This window comes from Phlebotomus papatasi, chromosome 1 (genome assembly GCF_024763615.1).
Source record: "Phlebotomus papatasi isolate M1 chromosome 1, Ppap_2.1, whole genome shotgun sequence".
Taxonomy (NCBI): domain Eukaryota; kingdom Metazoa; phylum Arthropoda; class Insecta; order Diptera; family Psychodidae; genus Phlebotomus; species Phlebotomus papatasi.
Window position 1 is genome coordinate 1,768,587 of NC_077222.1, and position 20,304 is coordinate 1,788,890.

Consider the following 20,304-nt stretch of genomic DNA (forward strand, 5'->3'; position numbering starts at 1 on the left):
TCGAAGGCACAGAGATAAAAGCAATGGAACATCGAGGACTTATTAGTACCGTAAGTGCGGGTGACTTTGATACCCTCCTGTTCGTAGATTTTCTTTAATTCTAATGTAATAATGGTTTTCATCGATCAGATATGGTAGATCGGGTAGATCGAATTGGTAAAGATCATCCTTAAGTTCTAGAAATAAAGAAAAGCTTACGAACTGGGGGGATATCAAAGTCATCCGCACTTACGGTATCACTATCAGTACTTAATTCCGTACCGAGTACTATCAATACTAAATGCTGTTCTAAATTACACTAAAAAAAATTTTGTAAACCTCTTTTTTAATCTTTTGCACCATGTTAAGGTCAAAATTCTATCTTAAAAATGCATTTAAAAAAGAAACACTAAAAAGAGATCTTACTTCAGGATTTTCTTTTAGTTTAAATATTAAATACACTTATGAAAATTGATATTTTTTATATTTAGATTTTTTCTTTATAGATTTAACCGAGTCTGTCTTTAATCCGATAATTTGATATCATAAAGTTTTATGATATCAAATCACCAAATTTTTCTCTAATGGTGTAGGAGACGGGACTGTATATTGACACTTTAAGAACTCGTGTCAGCACCTATTGACACCCTACTCTGTACCATTTTTGATATGAAATTTGAACATCTCTGTTTATAGTAAAAACTATATTACAGAAAAAAAACGTTATTTTACTTATATTTTACTAAATACATTAAATAATTTTTAACATTTTGACAAAAATGTCAATAGGGGTTCCCTGTCGAACAGACGTTCCTCCGACCCTACCTGAAGAGTATTTCAGTGGTTAGCTGAGTTTTCGATAATTTAGAGATACGAAAATATTTCACAAAACTTCCAAATGGAAAATCATAATTTGATATGTCAAAATTTTCGCAAAAGGCGCTAGTTCTTGTCCAAAAAACGGTAAATATCACTATCGGACAAGGGGTAACTCATATTGAGAAACCCTCGTCAATTGTCAGGGAAACGCTTCGCGAAACCCGAGAAACCCAAGAATTGCATCGCGAAACTCGAGAAACCCAAAAATTGTATCGCGAAACTCGAGAAACCCAAAAATTACATCGCGAAACTCGAGAAACCCAAAAATTGCATCGCGAAACCCGAGAAACCCAGTGTCTGCATCGCGAAACCCGAGAAACCCTTGTCAGAAAAAATGGGAATGAGTTACCCCTTGCTATCGGAGGTGAATCGGAAAAGCTTCATTTAATTATATATCTTTACAGAATTTTTTGTTCACTAATATTATGCAATTCTTTTAAAAAGCCTTATGCTTAGCAAAAAAAAACATTAATAAACCTCCTCTTTCAAAATACGAAAATATCAATTGAATGCAATTCTTGATAGTTTTCAGGTATTCATGCTTTAGTTGTTAATATCAAAATTTTCCAGTCAATTTTCAATTCAATGGGGTAATTAAAAAAATTGCTATAAAAAGGTAATTATTGCCTTTTTACTGATGAAATCTCTATATAAATACTAAGAAGTTATTAATTATGGTTTCAAGAAGTTGATTATTTTGCAAAATGATTCGTTTGTTATTTATAAGTGCTATTTTAGTAGTGTTCCTAAGTCATTGTGATTGCTCCCCAAAATCTCCAATAGATGCAGTAGTAAAGCAAAATAGTGTTGCAATAGAAGCTAAACAAGTCCCTTACCATGCAGCTCTTGAATATGATCATGAAATTATTTGCAGTGGCTCCGGTATAAGTTCAAGATTCGTTTTAACAGCCGCTCATTGTCTCATGTATGTTAATAAAATTGTCAACTTCATAAATTCAAAAGCTAAAATTGTATAATCTATTTTCAGGGAAGTTAAACAGATGAGGAAGTTGACGGTGATATTCCAAAAAGATGCTAAAAACGGCGGCTATGCGTATAGAGTCCGAAAATTATTCACTCATCCGTCATATCGCGAGAAAAAATATCATGATTTTGACTATGATGTTGGTATTATAGAAATGAAGAAAAGCATAGAGCATCCAGATTATGAAGCAATTACATTAATAGAACCACACGTAGATTTATGCGATGATACTTACATGACGTTAACTGGATATAAAGGAGACGATTTTGGATTGTATTTAGTTTTTGTTCCGAAAGTATCTGAAGCCTCATGCTATAATTCTTACCTTTATCTTAATGGAGTTACACCTAGAATGGTTTGCGCCGGAAAAAACGGAACAGATAGTTGTCGAGGTATAGATTTTATTTTTTTTTTTTAATTTATAAATTTTTATCTTTTATTTTATCATTAATAACCAGGTGATGGCGGTTCACCTCTTGTCAAGAATCTTTACCAATATGGTATTAAATCTTGGGGACACGAATGTGGAAATCCACTATATCCAGAGGTTTATACTTACTTGTCATCACCTATTATTCGCCGATGGATAGAACAGTTAATAAACATTTAAATATGTCACGTGATAAAAATTGAAGAAATTAAAATATAGAGATAGGGTAAGTGTGCCAAATTCCGGCCAGATTGCAATTTCGGCCACCTTTTTTGTTCCTCGAATTTCCATTAACTTTTGGATTTTACGTACTCTAGAGATTATACAATGCAAAAGAATAACAAAAAATGTAGCTTCGACAAACGAGATGACGTGAAAAAGGCATTCCAAGAATTCCTGAAGGGCAAGGAACTATGAGAATGAAGGTGGCCGAAATAGGGCACCAAAGCTATGTCTACATTTTTATTCATTTTAAAATGTATTAAAAATGATTTTAGAGTAAATAAAGACGATAAATTGTCTACAAGGTTCCAAGCAACACTTCTTAAGATGAAGGAATTGGCGCTTGCATGCAACTATGTCGAAATTTGGCACACTTACCCTAATATGAACTTCATACTATAAATCCAGTGTAAATTACTATTTTGGGTAGTCTGAACAAAAATGTGTTAAAAAGATATTGCTTATAAATATGACAAAACTTATTCTACCACTTCACATGAAAAATATCCTTTTAACAAGATCCAGTTGGGTACCAATTTGGTACAATGTTTTTCTGTCAGAGTAGCTTTCTAGTGAACTTCCTTCGTCTAATGCTTATATTTTTAACATTTTTTCGTTAAACGAAAATCAAAGTATTAGAAATCTTATAATTTTAAAATATTTATGATATACTATTGCAACAGTCAATTAAAGCAAATATGAAAAAATATGAAAATTACCGATTAAAGAATTTTTTTTAGCGTAGATGTGGATGACTTTGCCTTCCGTGGGTAACTTTGCACCCTCCTCTTTCTAAGCTTTTCTTTAATTCCAGCATTTAAGTATGGTACTTACTTATTAGAATTAAAGACAAGTTTGCGAACAGTAGAGGGACAAAGTCACCCGCATCTACGGTACTTTCTTCAAGTGCAAATTTTTGTAGGGTCAATCAATCGAAAAAAAAGATAAACTGATAAACTAAACGGAGGAAGATTTGCCGATCACTTGATTTTAGTGGATATTGAACTAGGATATTACTAGGATATTATTAGGACCCGGAGGAATCAGTGGCGCAATAGGCAAGACCGTTGGCTATTATGCGGATCGATTCCCCGGGTCGATTCACTGTTGTGAGTTCGAGTCCCGCCCGGTTCAAAGATATGAATGTTTATAAAATGACATTTTTACTATGATATAACGTAATACAGTAGAGTCTCTTAAATTCGAACGCTCAGGGGGTATTTTTGACATTTCTCACCTCCCAAATTCGAACGATTTTTTCAAAATTAACGAAATTTGTGTGAGATTAAATTGTACTTTGAATCAAATTCCCATACTTTCTCGCAAGTCTTAGTGGTAACATACTTCCTTTTCATTTTATACGACCATAATGTATGTAAACATTCAGGAAGAAGCACATAAATATGATTTTCATTCATCAAGAATACGAACTTTCTAACATAACCTCACAATTGACATTTTGAATCCAAACGTTCGTTCGAATTTAAGAGATTCAGATTTGAGAGACTCTACTGTAAAAATGCACCGCCTCGCCCAACAACTCCGGGATCATGGAAGAAGCATTCACCACACTACGGTAAGGTGCTCCTGGGCGGTCTACAATGGACTTCGCAGATTCTTCCAACACGGGATATGATATTGTAAAAATGATTACCTTGTAATAAATATCTCGATACGATTAATAATAATTAGGACCCGAACTCACAACTGTGACAGTCGAGCCGGGGGTCACACCGCCCAAGATCCGAACGCTCTTACCAATTGCACCACGCACCCCCGTAGTTGAAGTTAAAGTTATAACAACTTCAACATTCTTCTCTAGAAAGACTTTCCGACGGAATCTGGATGGTGTGTTCCCGGTGACCAGTGACCATGTACTTCATTTTATTTTCCTTTACCTTGAGTACCATTATTTTTACTGCAACAGTTACAGGGCAAAAGTCTTCTTCACCGCAAGTATGAAGCGATTTTTTTAAGGGGGTTTCCCGAATTAGAAACTCAAAAATTAGCTGTTTTTCGCGGTTTTTTTTTTTGGAGAAGAACGGAACGACCAAGCTTTATGAAATTTTTGGTATATATTTATACACATTCAAAGTACTTAAGTAAATTTTTTCGAAAAAAAATATTACAAAATGGCGGAGTATGAGTATTTTACTAGAGCGCTTCGTCACAGTACACCCTAATTGGCAGGAAATCTGCAGCTTATAATTTTTGTCTGAAAAAAACCCAATTATTTTCAAAATTCATAAGTTTATTTCATAGTTAAACAAAGAAAAACTGAAGAAGATCATAAAATTGGACCTTTTTCGCAGGTTTTTTTTTAAATTAGGTTTTCCGGATAAAATTTTGACTTTAACATGCTGTAAAAAATAGAAAAAAAAAGATTTTCTGAAATCATTTATGTTTAACTAGAAGAGCATTTAATTCTGAAGAAAATAATCCCATATGTGTTTCAATCGGTCCATAAGTTTTTTTTGCTATTTTTCCCGACAATTCGACAAAATTTTAAAAATGAGAAGTAGAGAAAACGAACTTCAAAGTTTTGTATGTTCGTCCAGGCTCATGCAAAAGTGTTACCCGCTCCTATGCTTTCGGCTCTCTATCTTCGAAAATACTTGGAATTGAGTTCTGAAATTTTGGTAGTGTATTCTTAGATAGTTTATCTATCGATTTAAGCAAAAAAAAATATCGATTTCCTTTGAGCTTGTAATTCGGGAAACCCCCTTAAGTAAGTGGCGAGAAGTGGTTATTTTTCCGTTGTTAATGAAAAAAAAAATAAGTGGACCATCGTTAGATCGCAGAACTAACAACGAGAAGTTCTAGAAACTGATGTGGCAAAAAGTAGACAAAAAACTTGAGTAAATATCCAATGAAAATACTAACCAAGAACCACTGAAGAAGACACGATAGGTGTCGAAAGCTCTGGTAAATTGTGTGTTTTACTTTTGGATTGCATTCAAACCGACGCTCACCGAAAGAAGATTCTGTGCTAAAATACGAGTATCATCCAACGTCGGCTCATCTTTTTCTACAATGAGTCTATTTGGGCCTTTAGGGAGTAAGGAGTTAAGGAGTCGAAATGCATATCAATAACTTAAAATCGAAGCGGTTAAATTCAAGCGGTAAAAGAACCTAATTATCCATTTTTGACCTTGTTGAACTTTGTTTAAGTTCGAATATAGGGTACTATCAACACTGAAACGGTAAATACGTGATCTTCTTTAGATTTCTGGTAAATCTTCAAATAGAACCAACGTGAATAGTATGACTTTTTATGAATCGAACATTCTTGAAATCCCTTATTTGTAAGCCTTTATAATGATCAATAAAGTGAAAAATCAATTTATCGGAACATTGAGAAGTGAAATAAAGTCAAAAAGTTAATGCAATAAATTTGATTAAATTCGCTATAAATTCTTGTAAATAGTCACTATCATTAGTTTTACATTTACTGCAAGTAATAGGTCCAGCTTGGCAAAATGATTCGTTTATCCCATATAATAATATTAAGTGCCTTATTAGTCGAAGTTTACAATATCCCAGAGTTGTCGAAAGACGTGAGGATTGTAGATGGTATCGATATTGAAATTGAAAAAGTCCCCTATCAAGTAGCATTATTAAAATCGGAAGACGTACTTGTGTGCGGTGGTTCCATTATTACCAGGAAACACATTTTGACATCTGCTCACTGTTACAGGTAGTAACTTCACGTTAAGAGTACTATAAGTAGTAAGGGAAGGCTTTCAGGTTTCGAACACATCATATTTTTCGCATATTCCTTTAATGAATCTGTAGGGGAAGTCTGTAACAGTATGACAATGCCATATGATAAATTATAAAATTTTTATATGGAAAATTCGGAAGAATTCATTGAAAATCCGATTCATATCAGTTACTAAGAGCTTCATATAGCTCCTTGTAATGATCATTCGGTACTCACCGGACTTTAATGTTGTCCACTTCCCAAATTCATCACGAAAATTTGTCATATGACATTATCATATCGTTACAGAATTCCCCTACTGATCTATCTATGGCAATATATATTAAAAGCTAGTCTTCAGTCGCACATTTCCTGGAAAAAAAGCCAGATTCATTGGAGGACTATGAGGAAAATATGAAGTGTTCGAAGCCAGAGTTTGTGCGAAGCCTGAAAGCCTTCCCCTACTGAGGAATGCAATTTCTGTCTCAATTTACAGCAAATACTTATTTAATTTACAGACTTGTTAATGTTGATGAACTTAGAGTTAGAACAGAAAGCGAATACTACAATGAAGGTGGACTTTTATTTAAAGCAAAAGAATTTTTACTACATCCGCGCTTTAGTGAGATCGAATGGGAATGTGATGTTGCAATTATAAAATTGGAAAGTCGCTTAAGATACAACAAAAAATGCCAACCAATTGAATTGCCCAGAGTTAATGAAGAGATTTGTGATGGTCTTTTATTTCTGCTCTCTGGTTATGGAAGAACTGATGCACAAGCTCCACATCGCGATGCAAAATTACGAGCAGTTGCAGTGCCTGCATTTAACAATGGTGCTTGCTATGAAACGTATTATTATGATTCTCCAATTTCACCAAGGATGTTATGCGCTGGATATATAGCCGGTGGAAAAAATGCTTGTTTTGGTAAATACTCTGTTATTTAGTTCACACAAAGATCCTAAGTCTCTTATTTGGTGAAGAGATATTTCTTGAATTTGAGGTTATGCACAACCTAACCTTGAAAAACTAACTAATCTTTTAATGAAATATTTCAGAATTCACCAAATTTTCCAGAATCACATTGAATTTGTCAAAAAATTTACTTGAGATGTTGATTTACTAGGTTAAGAGATTTTGCCTTACTTGTTTTTTTGAGGTTAGGTTTAACATAACCCAAAACTTTTTAAACTCTTTGCCAAATAACATAATGGATCCAAAGTCTTATGCGCAGATTAGGAATACTTCTATTTTGTAAACATGTTTTTCAGCCAGAATAATTAAAATCTAGTCTTAGTTCTTTTGATCTATCACTTACTTAGTAAAAGGTAAGTGTGCCAAATTTCGGCATAATTGCATGTAAGCGCCAATTTCTTCATCTTAAGAAGTGTTGCTTGTGACATTGTAGACAATTTATCGTCTTTATTTATTCTAAAATCATTCTTAATAAATTTTAAAATGAATAAAAATGTAGACATAGCTTTGGTGCCCTATTTCGGCCACCTTCATTCTCATAGTTCCTTGCCCTTCGGGAATTCTTCCAATATTTTTTTCACGTCATCTCACTTTTCGAATGCAAAAACTAAAAATTCATGGAAATTCGAGGAACAAAAAAGGTGGCCGGAATTGAAAGCTGGCCGGAATTTGGCACACTTATCCTATAGATCAAGTTTGCAAAACAATAAGAAATTGTGTACTACCCCTAATGCTAATAATAATGAAAATTCAACAGGGGATTCTGGAGGACCTCTGGTTAGAAATGGAGTACAATACGGTATCGTGTCTCATGGGCTAGGCTGTGCTCCACCTCTATATCCTGGGATTTATGCTCGTATTGCAGCACCTCTAATACGTGAATGGATAACAAACATAACGGGTCTTCTTTAAATACATCTTTCTTTCATTTATTTTAAACATTTACTTTGAATTTCGTATTTATACTATTCCTGTTTATCTAGTGTTAATACAGTGACTCACAATTGGTTAGCATTGACTGCATTCAGTAATAGGCTTTCGGTAAACTTTCGAAGAACACAACCAAATCGATCCTATTCGAAAATCCACCAGAAGTCCATAAAGAAAGTTCACGTATTTGCCACTTGAGCGTTAGTAGTGCTTTCTGTTCGAATATCCAGTATATTTGACAAGTGAGAGTACTAGGGTAAGATGTGGTAATTTGGAATCTGCCCGCTTTCTAATCCGGATCGGCGTAATCCGGACGAGCTATCAACGGTTACATTTAAAATAATTTTGAGGTTATATATGCATGTGTGTTCAGCAATGCAAATGAATTATCGTGTGATTTTTTTGTTTAATAAATGAAGTATAATAATAGAATAGAATTCTCCAATTATGTCTTTTTAATCTTCTTTGAAAGTTTTATTCTAATTCTACAAAAAAACTTATATTATATTTTCGAGACGTTAAACAAATTCAAAAAATCTATCCGGATTACGAAGTGGACATCTGTCATTTTGTCTCCCAATCGTCCGAATTACAAAGCGGGCACTGTATGTCTAATTTGGAACTGTGAGATTTCCTAACAGTTTTAGGTGGCAAAAGAAAAAAAACAAAGAAGTAGCTTCGAATGTAAGGCCTTGTATATTTCTTCATGGTTTTCCTTTTCTCTTTGACCATGCGAAAAAGTGAGAAAATCTTGAAATTCCAAAGTAGATATAATTCCGAATTACCCCATCTTAATTCTGAACAGAGTCTCTGTTCGAAATTTTCGAACAGAGTTGGTTTGGCTTTGCTTTATTGAAAGTTTACTCAAAGTTTAATATTGAATGAATACATTTTCGTAAATAAATTTTAACATGTATAACTTTTTATTCAAATTTTTGTGTTCCGGATTACAGTTACCAACATCCAACATTTTTTGGTAAGTTCTTTGTTATGCATACTTTCGAATTTGAACGTTCGATCTAATCCGAAAAGAGTTTTCGAAATGTAAATCTTACTTGCGGGTAATTATACTTAAGTAAGAGATTATAAATTTACTCTTCTGCTTTTCTTAAATTTTCGGATTGGTGGTTTTGATTTACGTAAAGTCTTTAAATTTCTTCATGTTTTTAATAAGGTCGTTCATTATGTTAATAGAAAAATGTTCGGAAATAGTTTTCAAAATCTAAAATTGCTGAATGAGTATCGAAAGGAAGTTATTTTTCTCCTGCTCAAATTTCGAAATGCTATGGAAAATTAAATCAAAGAAGAACTTAGCATTACATATGTGATCATTCAGCAATTCCTATTTCGTATTGTGTAAATATTAATTTAAATTTTCGAACATCAGCCAATTTACTTTCGAAAAGTGGGGATTTCTGTGCAAGTAGACACAGATCTAACAGTAAGACTTTTACCGTCCACTAAGAATACTATTTTTCAAAATGATATTGAAATATTTTATTTATTTGAAATATATTTGTCATTAAAACATATTAGATGATTATAAATTACATCGATTTCTTTAGTAAAACTTTTTTTTAAATCTTCATATAATTATAAAACAACTAGAATCTACAAAATTTTGAAGCATATTGGTTGAAACCTTCACTGGTAGCAGTATAAATCGCCCGGTTTTATTAATTAATTTTTCAATCCATTAAACAATAATTATTTTCTCATTATAATTGAACCAAGTACTCGAATATCGTGAATTTAGTCTTTGGATTTAGTATTTTCTATAGTTTTTTAACATCAGTATGTTCAATGTACTTATAAAAATTTTATCGGGATTCGCTCTACAACCTTCTTTCAAAAATAGCTTCGCGGTGTCCACTCAAAGAAGTGTAGAATGCAAAGGAATTTTAGATTCTGGGTAAATAACTTTGTAATAGTGGTAAAATTGGATCCAGATCCTGAAGGTTTCTTCAAAGTATTTATTTTTGGTCATTTTTAGGCCTTTCAAAATATATGGAGGACGTCCTTTAGATATTTCTGAAGTTCCCTATCAAGTATCGATTCATAACTATAACTTTCATATCTGTGGTGGATCAATTATCAGCCCGAAGTACATCTTAACTGCTGCTCACTGTACACAGTATGCTAAATAATCCATTTTTTACAATCTTAGATAATCTTGAGCAACACAGAATATATTATTTATTTATTTATTATTCTATTTCTGTTCTCGCTGAATTATCAAAACCATATTTATAGTTTTAAGTTATTCTGTTTTGCTCATAATGGCTGCGCTACACCTTTTAGATGAGAAAAATTTTATGAAATCAAAATTCACATCCCTTTCTTTCTCACACGCTTTGCATACGTCTACCCCATTCTTTTGCACTCCAAATTCAATTGACCTAAACTTAATTTGTTTTGATGTTTAAAAGATTAAGAAGAAAACCAAAGAATAAGATAGACATATAAAAAGCGTATTAGAAAGACAGGGATTTGAATTTCGACTTTATAAAATTATTGAACCAGTCACGATTACTGGTTACTGTCTATTTTGTTTGACGATTGCTTGGTTAATTTGAAATTTAGCCATGGCCAAAACCAATTATCTCGTACAACACTCTATTTTGTACTAATCCGACACACTATAGGGGAGACTGGGGCAAAAAGTCACAAAACGGATATTTTATTTTTTTACAAGCTTCTCGAGCGTTTCAAAAATTTCTAATTAGCGCAGTTTTATACAAAATTTACCGCTCTACAACTTTGTGAAAGTAATTTTCCTCTATTTTGTAAGGAAATACGTTTATCGAGCCAATTTCTAAAAGGTAATTTTGTGACTATTCTCAAAAATGCTGGGGAAAATAGTACCAGACATTGGGTATTATCATATTTTGATTCGCTTCATTACGGGCTTCCGTAAATTTGCAAAAATACCTAGAGGACATATTTTCATAGAAAATTTATTCATCTACACCTTTGTTAAACAGCGTTTTTTCTGTGAGAAAAGTGAGAAACCGAGAAAAGCGCTTTTCAAGCTATTTTAGAAAATAAAACACAAAAGACTGCAAATCGTTTGACCAATGCAAACAACAAACGGCGAGCTATGATAATGACGTTTCTTTTCGCCGTGAGACATCAGAAATAGCTTCGGCTTTTATTACTTTGTGCTCCATAACTTTTGTTACTTTTTACCCCAAATGGCCATTTTTAATAAAAGGATTTCTGGGGAAAAGAACTTTTGAGAAATTCTAAAATAGATAGCGGATTCGTATTCAAATAATCCAAATTAGTGCATTAATTTTGGAAAATAAGTAGGTAATAATTGTTATCTTCTGCAAGGAAAATATTTCAAAAGTAGGGCTAAAAATTTCGATATTTTTTATTTTCTAAATTCCTTGTTCGAATTATAAGAAACTTACGACATTGAAGAAGGTCTATGGAAGCTATCTATAGAAAAAAATTTGAACCGCTATCTTTTTTACCCTGGAAGATATTGAATTTTGAATTTTTCGATTTGTGACTTTTTGCCCCAGTATCCCCAACCTTCTTTTAAACAGCACTGGTAAATATGAAAGGATCAAATTAGATTATATTCCATCCTTTTCAAACGGATGGATGGTATTTGAACCTTGGAAAGGATCACTAGTGTCTCTTGAAATTTTGTATGTAAATTTATCACGTAAGATTATGTTTTATCACGAACTTATTACTGATACCATATTTATCTCATCTGAGCGAACGCCAAAGGTGACTTTATCACTGTTTTTGTTCATTTATTCCTGAGGTAAATAAGTGTCAAGACAGGGACACATTCAAAGGATCCTCGATGATTCTTTCATTTTTACCGTCTAAAGAGATAGCCGACGGTGGTGTAATTGAGCTAGGTATTTCAGGACAATCTGTCCTTCCGGTGAGTGTCGCGATTTGTTGATCAAATCCTATGAATCAAACACAATTTCACCAGAGCTTTCGACACTTGTCGTTTCTTTCTCAGTGATACTTGGTTGGTCTTCTCTTTAGGATTTTTGTCACTAATTCCTCTACTTTCTCGTGCATCAGTTTTGAATTTGGTTAGGAGCTAATTTTCTTCTTTCTTTTCTACATAGCGAACGGACTGGTACTGTACCAGTCTGTTCGACACGATAAGTGTCGAAAGCTCTGGTGAAATTATGTGTTTGATTCATAGGATTTGATCAACAAATTCCGACGTTTTCATTTTTACCAATTGGATCAATTTGACCCTTTTATTTTTACCAGTGAGTGAGGCAAATTATCTTTATAAAATATATTAACTACCCAAGAAGCAAAATAGCTGCCTTATAGAATCAAGTATTAAACAAGTCTTTTAGTGCACTTTTAGAGGACTTAAAGTGAGAATTTTCTGTAGAAATTCCTATAGGAGCTCTTAAGATCCTAAAGAGTGCGCCATTTTATAAGCAAATAAAAAGATTTATGGTTCTAAAGTGCCTTATTTAAGGAATACTACAAGACTATATTAAGAAAAATTTTTTTCTTGCGTAGTAACCACTCAAAAACGTATTTGGTTACGCTCGTGAATTACTTCTCTAATCTAAAAGGTGTGCCGGAGCCATAAGGAAACTATTTGATCCTAATTGAAAAAAATAGCAATTTTGAACTATTAACGATGAATTTAATAATCAAATAAATGCTAAAAAAGGATCATACTAATACTTGATGACTCAAGTAGTTCTCGTCCTTTCTACTTTCTAGTGGAATTAGTACCGAGAGTTTATGGATAAGAAGTGGATCAGCGTGTCATGCGAATGGCGGTAAAATTTCTAGAGTCAGAAAGGTTATTACACATCCGAAATTTAATAAGAACACCTTTGACTATGATTTTGCGATTCTGAAGTTAGACAAAGATTTGAAATTTAACGGAAAGACCATGGCAGTTGAACTACCACGACAGAATAACAAAATCAATCATACGATCGTCATGCTGGTATCCGGATGGGGACTTACAAATAAATCGTCTGAAAGAGTTTCTAATGAATTGTTGGCTGTAAATGTCCCCACGGTTAGTTATAAGAAGTGTCAGAAGATTTACAAAAAAATTCGCAACGTTACTCCGAGGATGTTCTGTGCTGGATACAATGAAGGCGCCAAGGATACCTGCGAAGGAGATTCCGGTGGACCTCTCGTTAAGGATAGGGTTCAGTATGGAATTGTATCTTGGGGATATGGTTGTGCTATCAAAGGATTTCCTGGAGTTTATGCCCGAGTCGCATCTGTTCGCAACTGGATAAGAAATGTTACTGGAATTTAGAAGTCTTGGAAAATATCGAGAAGTCTTCACACACTTTCCTTTTTATAACATAATAAAATGTAGAAAATGTTCCACTAACTTGATAACCACTTTTAATTACCAATGATAACAATTTTTAAGGCTTATATTCTGATGCAAATAAGCGTATTTCAGTTTCCCTTTCGCAATGCTTAGACGGATGATCATCAATGTTCTGTTGGTGACTGTTTTAGGTTCTAAATTCAATGAAGATCTCAAACCCCAAACACGAATAGTTGGAGGTCAGGAGACTAATATTGAAAAATTCCCTTACCAAATATCGCTGGAATACAACAAGAAACACACTTGCGGGGGTGCAATTATAAGCAGGAATTATGTCATAACAGCTGCTCACTGTATCGAGTATGTTGCTAAGAATTTTATATATTTCTATCATGCTGCTTTTTATTGGCTTTTCACATTATTGGAAAGATTCTTGAACAATGCTCCAAATTTAATGTTGCAAATTTTAAAGAAATTAATAATAAATACCTTGCATCCAAAGCTTAAACTTTAGTTAACACAACCAGAAGCACAACCATGCAAATATTTTAAAATAATTACTAATTTTAGAATATTCTATCTTGCAAAATATTACAGTCGAATATTTTGAGTTCCAATTTAAGTTGTTCTCAAAACCATGCTTTAACATTTTAATATTTTATGTGCTCATGCAATTCTAATTATTTAAATGGCGGAAAGAATTTTTCTAAAATTCACTAAATGCTTCTAATTAGAGATTTTTTTAACACAAATATTTTCCCGATTTGAGAGCTCTCTCCGGTTGAGGTTTTTCCTTTACCGATTCGAAGGTACCCGTCAAATCATTGCTCTACCTGCCGATTTTACTCGGAGGTTTTTTGAATTTTAACGGTATATTCTAGTACATTCAGAGAAAATCTGCAGATTCTCGGCAGAATTTCTCCCTAGAAAATCTGCATAACCTCCATTACTTCACAAAAATATTGTTGATTTATGAAGAAACTGTAGAAGTTATAAAGAAAATGGTATGCTCTGCTTAACAAGCATTACCGAGTACACATTTTAGATAAGTAAAAAAATGCGAGCAAATATACTAATTTCTTAAAAATCGCCAATCGAATGACACAAAAACACGAAATTTTGGTCGACACTCTGTTTAAAGTTTTCACTTCACTATTCTCTACTTAGAACACGGCGTCGCAGAATTCTTTATTTTATATAAACACTGTGAAATCACCAAGAGAATCACTCTATTAATTTTTGCAAACTTCAGTGAAAAATATTCCATCTTTTTTGACACAGCTGTCTAGAAAGTCTAGAATGTAGAAAAAATCTACAGAAAATCGGCAAAATATCTACAGAAATTCATCAGAGTATGCACCAGGATTCGTCAGAAAATCTGTAAAAATTTCTGACGAATTTTGTCCCAAGTCCAAATAAAATTCGTAGGAATATCTACAGATTTCTCGGCAGATTTTCGGCAGAGGTGTAGATATTTTCTGCAGAAAACTTAAAGATATCTGACGAAATTATTTGACGGGTATATCAGAGAGAACTTACCTAAAAATCCGTTAGAAGCTCGAACGTTTAAACTGACGAAGTTACACAAAAGTGAATAAGTTCATGAAAAAGACATTTACTTTAATAAAATTGCAATAAAGCGTTCTGCCATCCTGAAATTCCACAAAACTGCAGAAAAAATCACATTTTGCAGCAAATGTTTACACAATTTTGTTGACATTGTTGACGATTGAAGTGTCAAGAATGTCGAAATTCGAAATGGCAGAACAATGAGCGCTAAATCGGTGAATATGTGAACTTACACTTTAGGATTCCGGTCGATTTTCGAATAGGTTTGGCTTGGCTTGGAGTGGCTTTGTCTTTTCGAAAGGTTATTACTGAACAGAGCCATTGTTTCATGAATAGAAACTCATTAAATTGCTTCCAATTTTATGGAAAATTCTTTAAAAATTGCTTACCTTCCTGAGAAAATTTCACTAGTTTTGGACATTTATAATCAATGATTTATTATGATGCTATTCAAATGAAAAATGAATATTTGTTTTAGCGCTTTACTGTTCTCAAGCGCTTCTGCATTATCGAATTTTTGGGATGGTTACTGTCACGATTTTTTGCTTGTTTTAGAACACAGCGGGGACTGGAGAAATCAGTCAAGACAGGAACCAAAACAAAGAAAATTAAATAATACAGAAGCACATAAGAACAATCATTCCCCATTTCATTTTTCATTTGAGTATCATTATTAAGAATTAATGGAAAATGAACATTAATGACATTAATGGACATGGTTTTTTTTTAGCATTTTACTGCTCTCAAGTGCTTCCGCATTATCGACTTTTCTTTGGGATGGTTTCTGTCACGACTTATTGCTTATTTTAGAACACAGCGACGACTGAAGAAAACAAACAAGACAGGAACTAAAACAAAGAAAAGTCAATAATGCAGAAGCACCTGAAGATAATCATGTGCTAAAAATATGTTTAGGAAAAAGACTCTCCTTTTTCATTTTTCATTATTATGAATTAATGGAAAATGAACATTAATGAAAAATGGACATATTTTTTTTCACTTTACTGCTCTCAAGTGCTTCTGCATTATCGACTTTTCTTTATGATGGTTCCTGTCATGACTTTGCTAATTTTAGAACACACTCGATAATGCAGAATCAATAGAGAACAGTAAAGTGCTAAAAAACATGTTCATAATTTATTGTAATTACACCATTATTTCCAGTCATATCATTTTTACTGACCAATTATATCAATACCACACAGAAATACACGGAAACTGTCACGCATGCTTTCTCTACTTAAAAAAAGAAGATATTTATTGGTAGAGCTTTTTCAATTAAAAATATCTTGTCTTTGTAGAGATGATCTCGTAAAGGATTTCAGAGTAAGAACTGGATCAGATTACCGAGACAGAGGTGGACAAATAAGATTGATCCGATGGATCTTTAATCATCCGCAACATGTCCCAGACAGTCATGACTATGACTTTTCAATTTTAAAACTGAAAACTCATCTGAAATTCGACGAAAAATGTCAAGCAATAAAATTACCGCGTTCGGATGAACATATAAAAGATGGGACAAATTTAACAGTTTCCGGTTGGGGAATTACAATGAATTCTAAGGAATCTAATGTTAAATTGCGTGCATTGGTAGTTCCAAAAATTAATGACGATGTTTGCCGTAAAATTTATATGGATGTTGCCAAAATAACTCCCAGGATGTTCTGTGCAGGATTTAAGGAAGGTGGAAAGGATTCCTGCAGAGGTATCACAATAATTCATACCATTAAAGGTATCACACGATTAAATTTTCTTAAATGTCTCTCATGCCAATTCTCAGAAGATTCGGGCGGACCTCTGGTCAAGGGAAAAGTTTTGATGGGCATTGTCTCCTGGGGAGAAGGATGTGCTACTAGAGGACATCCCGGAGTTTATGCTCGTGTGGCATCGGTACGCAAATGGATAAAGCTAGTCACTGACCTTTGAGTGGGACAAGATTCCAATAAATTGTTTAAAGTTGTGAGAGTGAAATGAAATTGAACATTTAAAGCTTTGAAGTGATTTTAGCTAAAATTGCAATATGCAGTAAAAATTAAAATAAATAATAGAGATAGAATAATAAAATTTCAATAAAATTTTATGTAGTTTTATTTCTTAGACGATAAAAATATTTATAGCATGAAATTCGGATGGTAAAGCAATTTAAATCAGTTCAATAATGCAATATTCAAAATAAATTTGACAAGTTTGACAGTAAATCCAATATTTAAAAATTTAATTTAACGGTGTTAATGGTTTTAAGTGTCAGTTGAAATTCTATTGACCTCCCAACTTCAACTAATTCAAAATTTTCAGAGCAAAAAACAAATGAACATTCAGAAATTACATTTAGTCAATAAAATATTAAATTTCGGTTACAAAAATTCGTCTGTCTATATAATTCAAATACCAAGATTTTCCTCCGGAAGTGCAAACAGATAATTTTCAGCTCATTTTGAATTCAAATTTGTTCTATTATGCTCAAGTTATTGCAATGTAAATGGCAGAAATTGGATAATGTAACCCTTTTACAACTTCCAATAAAAAAAGAATCCAATTAAACTTTGAAAGAAAGTGCATTACTTTTACAAAATAGTAAAATTTGCCGCTAAGTGTGCTGTTAAAGCATAAGATTTCCTCAAATGGAAATGCAAATTGATTGGGGGAAAAGAAGCACAACTTTTTCTGTCTGCCATGAACAGCATAAAACTGAGAACTTTGTATGCCAATCGTTGGTATTGATGACCATATTGCAGTAGTAAACTTTTCTCAATTTTCTCCCGCACCTTCTGGGTTTAAGTGTGAGAAAAGTCTCAACCTTTCCAAATTAGACTTCTCTTTTTTTTCTCTCCGGAAAAGAAGGATTTCTCCTTGGTGGAGAATGAAAGTTGAAGTAGGAATTTCCCAAAGTGCGGAGGCATAAACCACACTCTGATTTTTCTTCTTTTATCCAACTTTAGCCCACCCACTTTTCCATTTTTGCCTTTCGATGGCAAGGAAACGCTTGATGATTACCATGATAAAGGATCTTACTGAATAGAATTATAATATTGCAAATATTTAGGAGGGTCTGTGTCCATCCACCGAGGAAATTCCATTAAAGTTGGTCGCTCTCAAGTATTTCCAAAGTCAAATGGATACACAATGTGTAATGCATGATTGTCCTTTGATCCTAGTCCATTTTAGGATTCATTAACCCTCGTAAGACAAACACCCATGTTAATAAATGGGTGAAATTTAACTGCTTCACCACAGCAATTTTTTTTTCAAAGCTCGAACTCACAGACAAGGCAAGATTATGTAATCTATCGGACGAAACACCATTCCATAGGGGAGACTGGGGCAAAAAGTCACAAAACGGATACACTCAGTCCCGGCATTAACTCCTTCGCGATTATGCACCTGACGGAATTATGCACATACAATTATGCAAGTTTGCCTACCATTGGGAGTCAATTTATGAAGTCATTTTTGAAATACGCCTGAATGTATTCTATGCACTGTGCTTCTTTTTCAGAATAAAACTTTAATTTCTTTTATTAAGGCGTCTACACATTGGGAGCAATTTTCGTCAAAAATTGCGTTTTTGACAGAAATTTGACATTTCCCCCTACAACGCTGCAGGAAATTTCCTTCAAAAAAGCAATTTTTGACAAAAAATTCTCCCAATGTGTAGAGGCCATTAGGGTAAAATTTTTAAATAATCTAACCATTTATTGAAGAAGTTTGGCCAAAAAGTATTATTTGTTAATGCATTTCTATTAAACAGTTGATTTTTTTTGTTTTGACTACTTTTACTCCACGCGAAATTCTTTCTACGGCGGATTTATTCAAAGGAAGGCCCCTGCGGATATGCAATTTTTCTCGATGCATAATGCCATTTCGCGCGTTTTTTCGGTCCCGAAAATGTGCATAATCCCAGGACTCAGTGTATTTTATTTTTTTTACAAACTACCCAATCGCTCTAGAAATTTATAATTAGCGCAGTGTTATACATAGGACATTTACCGCTCTACAACTTTGTGAATATTATTTTCCTCTATTTTGTAAGGAATTACATTTATAGAGCCATTTTCTTAAAAGTAATTTTGTGCTGGGGCAAATAGTACCAGGCATGGGGTATTATCACATTTTGACTCACTTTATTACGGCCTTCTTTGAATTTAAAAAAAAAACCTAGATGACATATTTTCATAAGAAATTTATTCCTCTACATCTTTGTAAAACACCGTTTTCCCTATCTGAAGGAGAAAAGTGCTTTTCAAGCTATTTTTCAAAAAAAATATACAAAAGACTGCAAATCGTTTGACCAATGCAAACAACAAGCGGCGAAACGGCAATGACGTTTCTTCTCGCCATGAAACATCAGAAATTGATTCGGTTTTTGTTACTTTTTACCCCAAGTGGTCGTTTTTGATAAAAGGATATCTAGAGAAAAGAATCTTTGTAAAATTCTGAAATAGATAGCGGATTCGTATTCAAAGAATAACCAGATAATTTGGGAAATATTCACCAGTCCATCAAATTTAAAATAAGTAGCTAATAATTGATATCTTCTGCACGGAAAATATTTCCAAAATAGATTTCGATATTTTTTATTTTCTAAATTCCTTGTTCAAATTCTAACAAACTTACGAGATTGAAGAAGATCTATGGAGGCTATCTATGGAAAAATTTTAAGCAGCTATCTTTTTTTCTTGGAAGATATTAAATTTTGAAATTTTCGATTTATGACTTTTTGCGCAAGTCTCCCCTACTGTGTTATCTAAGAATGATAATATTTCAGGATTCAGGACAGCTATTTGAAATTGTAATATTCCTATGTAACATATTCTTGAACATTTTTTGGGTTTAACAGGACAAAGTAAGTAAATAAGTAAAGGGGCAAAAGCAAGCTGAGGAGCCATAAGCAACAACGATCTTGGGCTAAATACTCAGTTTGTGATGTTCACTGGAACTAGGTGAGTAATTTTTCCCACAGAAACGTGATTTTGAGTATTCTGAAGAGACTAAATCCTAGCCGTCATCGTAACCTTAGAGGAGTTTTAAAATACGAAGCGTTTTAAAATACTAAACACTCGAAACATAGTCTTAAAATGATGTCTTATACCTCAAGGAGGTATTTTAGCCTATATCTTTCTCTTACTGAACTAGATTGGACAATTAAATCTAAAAATTTAAGTCAGAACCTTAATTTTCCATTGCTACTGATCCAAACTTATTTAATGTGTTCCTCTTTCTCTAAAGGTTGCAAAGAGACAAGAAACAACTTAATTATGGGGAAGCGCGCTACCTTTGGGCGATTTATACTTCGCACAAATAATTTTTTTCAATGTATTACAAA

The 20,304-nt window shown here is 33.2% G+C and overlaps 3 protein-coding genes across 3 annotated transcripts; all 3 read left to right on the plus strand.

Annotated features, from left to right (window-relative positions):
- Positions 1-1,562: 1,562 nt before the first annotated feature.
- Positions 1,563-13,466, plus strand: LOC129798465 (trypsin-1-like). The gene is made up of 4 exons (XM_055841615.1): positions 1,563-1,569; positions 1,642-1,783; positions 1,847-1,982; positions 12,810-13,466. Exons 1-4 carry the CDS (start codon positions 1,563-1,565, stop codon positions 13,386-13,388), a joined length of 864 nt encoding a protein of 287 aa, XP_055697590.1. The 3' UTR covers positions 13,389-13,466.
- On the plus strand, positions 5,935-8,531 carry LOC129799889 (trypsin-4-like). Its single transcript, XM_055844177.1, has 3 exons — positions 5,935-6,192; positions 6,717-7,126; positions 7,932-8,531. Exons 1-3 carry the CDS (start codon positions 5,975-5,977, stop codon positions 8,084-8,086), a joined length of 783 nt encoding a protein of 260 aa, XP_055700152.1. The 5' UTR covers positions 5,935-5,974; the 3' UTR covers positions 8,087-8,531.
- An 88-nt stretch (positions 13,467-13,554) lies between the features above and the next one.
- Positions 13,555-16,943, plus strand: LOC129798466 (trypsin-1-like). Its single transcript, XM_055841616.1, has 3 exons — positions 13,555-13,769; positions 16,280-16,686; positions 16,762-16,943. Exons 1-3 carry the CDS (start codon positions 13,555-13,557, stop codon positions 16,905-16,907), a joined length of 768 nt encoding a protein of 255 aa, XP_055697591.1. The 3' UTR covers positions 16,908-16,943.
- Positions 16,944-20,304: the final 3,361 nt, after the last annotated feature.

Bases quoted from the DNA above. Each gene is read 5' to 3' on its own strand.
- LOC129798465 (XM_055841615.1), top strand. The intron at 1,784-1,846 runs GTATGTTAATAA...ATCTATTTTCAG, and splicing joins ACAGCCGCTCATTGTCTCAT to GGAAGTTAAACAGATGAGGA. The intron at 1,983-12,809 runs GTTGGTATTATA...TGACTCAAGTAG, and splicing joins ATCATGATTTTGACTATGAT to TTCTCGTCCTTTCTACTTTC.
- LOC129798466 (XM_055841616.1), top strand. From the start codon at position 13,555: ATGCTTAGACGGATGATCATCAATGTTCTGTTGGTGACTGTTTTAGGT. The intron at 13,770-16,279 runs GTATGTTGCTAA...TTGTCTTTGTAG, and splicing joins ACAGCTGCTCACTGTATCGA to AGATGATCTCGTAAAGGATT. The intron at 16,687-16,761 runs GTATCACAATAA...GCCAATTCTCAG, and splicing joins TGGAAAGGATTCCTGCAGAG to AAGATTCGGGCGGACCTCTG.
- LOC129799889 (XM_055844177.1), top strand. From the start codon at position 5,975: ATGATTCGTTTATCCCATATAATAATATTAAGTGCCTTATTAGTCGAA. The intron at 6,193-6,716 runs GTAGTAACTTCA...TTTAATTTACAG, and splicing joins ACATCTGCTCACTGTTACAG to ACTTGTTAATGTTGATGAAC. The intron at 7,127-7,931 runs GTAAATACTCTG...AAAATTCAACAG, and splicing joins TGGAAAAAATGCTTGTTTTG to GGGATTCTGGAGGACCTCTG.